Source organism: Hemibagrus wyckioides, unplaced genomic scaffold (assembly GCF_019097595.1).
Source record: "Hemibagrus wyckioides isolate EC202008001 unplaced genomic scaffold, SWU_Hwy_1.0 Contig11, whole genome shotgun sequence".
NCBI lineage: Eukaryota > Metazoa > Chordata > Actinopteri > Siluriformes > Bagridae > Hemibagrus > Hemibagrus wyckioides.
Window position 1 is genome coordinate 322,195 of NW_026690771.1, and position 2,267 is coordinate 324,461.

At 42.1% G+C, this 2,267-nt stretch overlaps 1 protein-coding gene across 1 annotated transcript; it reads right to left on the minus strand.

The window, feature by feature from the left end:
• Positions 1-420: 420 nt before the first annotated feature.
• Positions 421-1,162, minus strand: LOC131349751 (eukaryotic translation initiation factor 4 gamma 1-like). Its single transcript, XM_058385313.1, has one exon. The coding sequence runs from the start codon at positions 1,121-1,123 to the stop codon at positions 863-865; it is 261 nt and encodes an 86-aa protein (XP_058241296.1). The 5' UTR covers positions 1,124-1,162; the 3' UTR covers positions 421-862.
• Between the last annotated feature and the right edge of the window lie 1,105 nt (positions 1,163-2,267).

Below are 2,267 nucleotides of genomic sequence, written 5' to 3' on the forward strand. Positions count from 1 at the left end.
GATGAATAATTATTTCAAATAATGTCTATATAATTAATCACTTGTTATAATACTACTTCAAATCAGATCACATAAATAAATAATACAATGCAGATATTATATTTCTCTGATCCACCAGTGTGTCTCCACATCCTTATTTGACAAGAAAAAAGACCATGATATATTTACACCACACTGTCTGGGAGCCAAATGCTGTTGTGTATGTATAGATAGATGAACAGCTCTTGTGTATATATAGAATAAAGTGTAGGTTTTGACATGACCGATAAATGTGGACCGAGAGGCTGGGTGTGGCGACTCACCCCCACAAGGCAGTGGCACATGTTGGCATAAGTGATGGAAGTTGGGTTCAGAAATGGCTTTTTCGAAGATGAGGTCCACGACTCCTTTAAGTCTCTCCTCTGTGTCGATGGTCAGCTCCATGACCCGTTTCATGAGCTGCTGGAACATCTGTAACATCAGTTTATTCAAGATACTGCGCACTTTCTGGACGAGCTCCTGGGTCTTGACCATTTCCTGGTCATCTTCGTCGCTGTGGGACTTTTTCCATCGCTGGCTTCCAGGCTTTCTCAGCCTTGTCCAGTTGCATGTCATTATTCAGAGACACGCTGGTGGTGATCTTGTTTGGCTTTTTAAGCTCACACTGCTTAGAGATGACAAAAACAATTGAAATGTTTATTTAAAACTGAAAGGCTGTGACTTTAATTAATGCACCAAATAAAAGACTGATCAACCCTCAGATACTCCAGACTTTAATGTTGCAATTAATAAAGCTATCTGGTGTTTTAAAGTTCCCTTTGTGAGACTTACAGGTCCTCGACCTGCTCCAGGGCAATAAAAAGTGATACATTAGCCTGACGCTTCATACTGAGTAAAGCACTGTGCTCCTATAGAGCGTCATGTCACTAACTGTCATGTTTACCTTGTCCAGAACGACGCCGGGGATGTCCGGAAAACCCTCGGGTCTGTGCATGCTGGCACTGACGAAGCGTAAACGCAGCAGGAATTCCCGATTGTACTTCTTCCTCTCTTTTGGGTTACTAGGAGAGGCAGAGGGATGAGGCTCTGAAGGCTGGACCTCAACAGGAGCAGGCTCAGGAGTGTTGTTTGGCTCAGTCTCCATTGGGGGTGTGGTTTGTAGAGGGGCAGGAGTCTCCACAATGTCACCCCCTGTAAGTGCCAGGTGGTCGAACAAGAAATCACCAAAACTGATGTTGGCTTTCTTTGCCTCCTCTTTCTCTTCTTCCATCAGGGGAATGAAGAATCTGACCGGTTCCCTGGGCTTTTTCTGGGATCGAGTCTGATGGAAGAACACACACAGGATCAATGTAATGTTCATCATAATGTATCAAAACAGAAATAAAGTAATATTACAGACAACACCACTAAAGCAGCTGGATTTGTTTCTTTTCTTCTGTGTAGTAGTATTTTTGTAGTACACTGAAATTGTCCAGCTCAGTATTCAGCTCTGAAGCAGGGGCAGTGTTCAGCTCCGCCTCCTTTGTGGGTGTGTTTTTTGGAGGTACAGGATCCCTCACAGTGATGCTGCATTCAGGCCTTTTAGGAGGTGTCGTCAGTAAAGATGACATTTTAACTCCATAGAGCTCGGCCATCATGTCTCGATTGCAGTCATTAGGGTCCGTGTTTATAATCTGTAAGGAATTAGGATAAATGCTTGATTCATGAGCACAGAACATGACCATGATAAAACCAGCCAGATGTCTGCTATTCTAGCAAAACTTTATTTGATTCATTACCAGTTTGCACTCCCTTTTCTGCAGAAGATGACCTTCATACTCAGCTGGAAAAAAAAAACCCAGTCCCAACATGTAAGTAATAACACCTCAGGCCCTGTCCCGAATCAGAAAAAGTTCAGCCCTATACATAATAAATTTATATTTTACCAATGAAATATTTTTAATAATGATAATAAAAAATCCGTTACCACTCATGACACCAGCATTTCTGTCCTGAACTTCCACGGGACTGGCCATTTGACACGGCTGCATCTGCCGAAAAAAAGTGCAGAGTTCAATTAAATACACAAACCTAAACAAAGCACAGGAGACACCTATTAGACATAATGACAGAGACTGGACACCAACAAAAAGACAGTGGGGGCCTCTAGTGGGCAGAAAACAGTCCACAACCCTGACAGGAAACCAGTAGATATCAGTTTATATCTTGCTCTGTTCATGTTACAATTAGTTGCATATCTTACCTGTATATTTCAGTCTAGTTGTGTTGATATTTATCATGATCAGAAA

Excerpts from the sequence above, each read along its gene's own strand:
- LOC131349751 (XM_058385313.1), bottom strand. The coding sequence starts at position 1,123 with ATGGAGACTGAGCCAAACAACACTCCTGAGCCTGCTCCTGTTGAGGTC.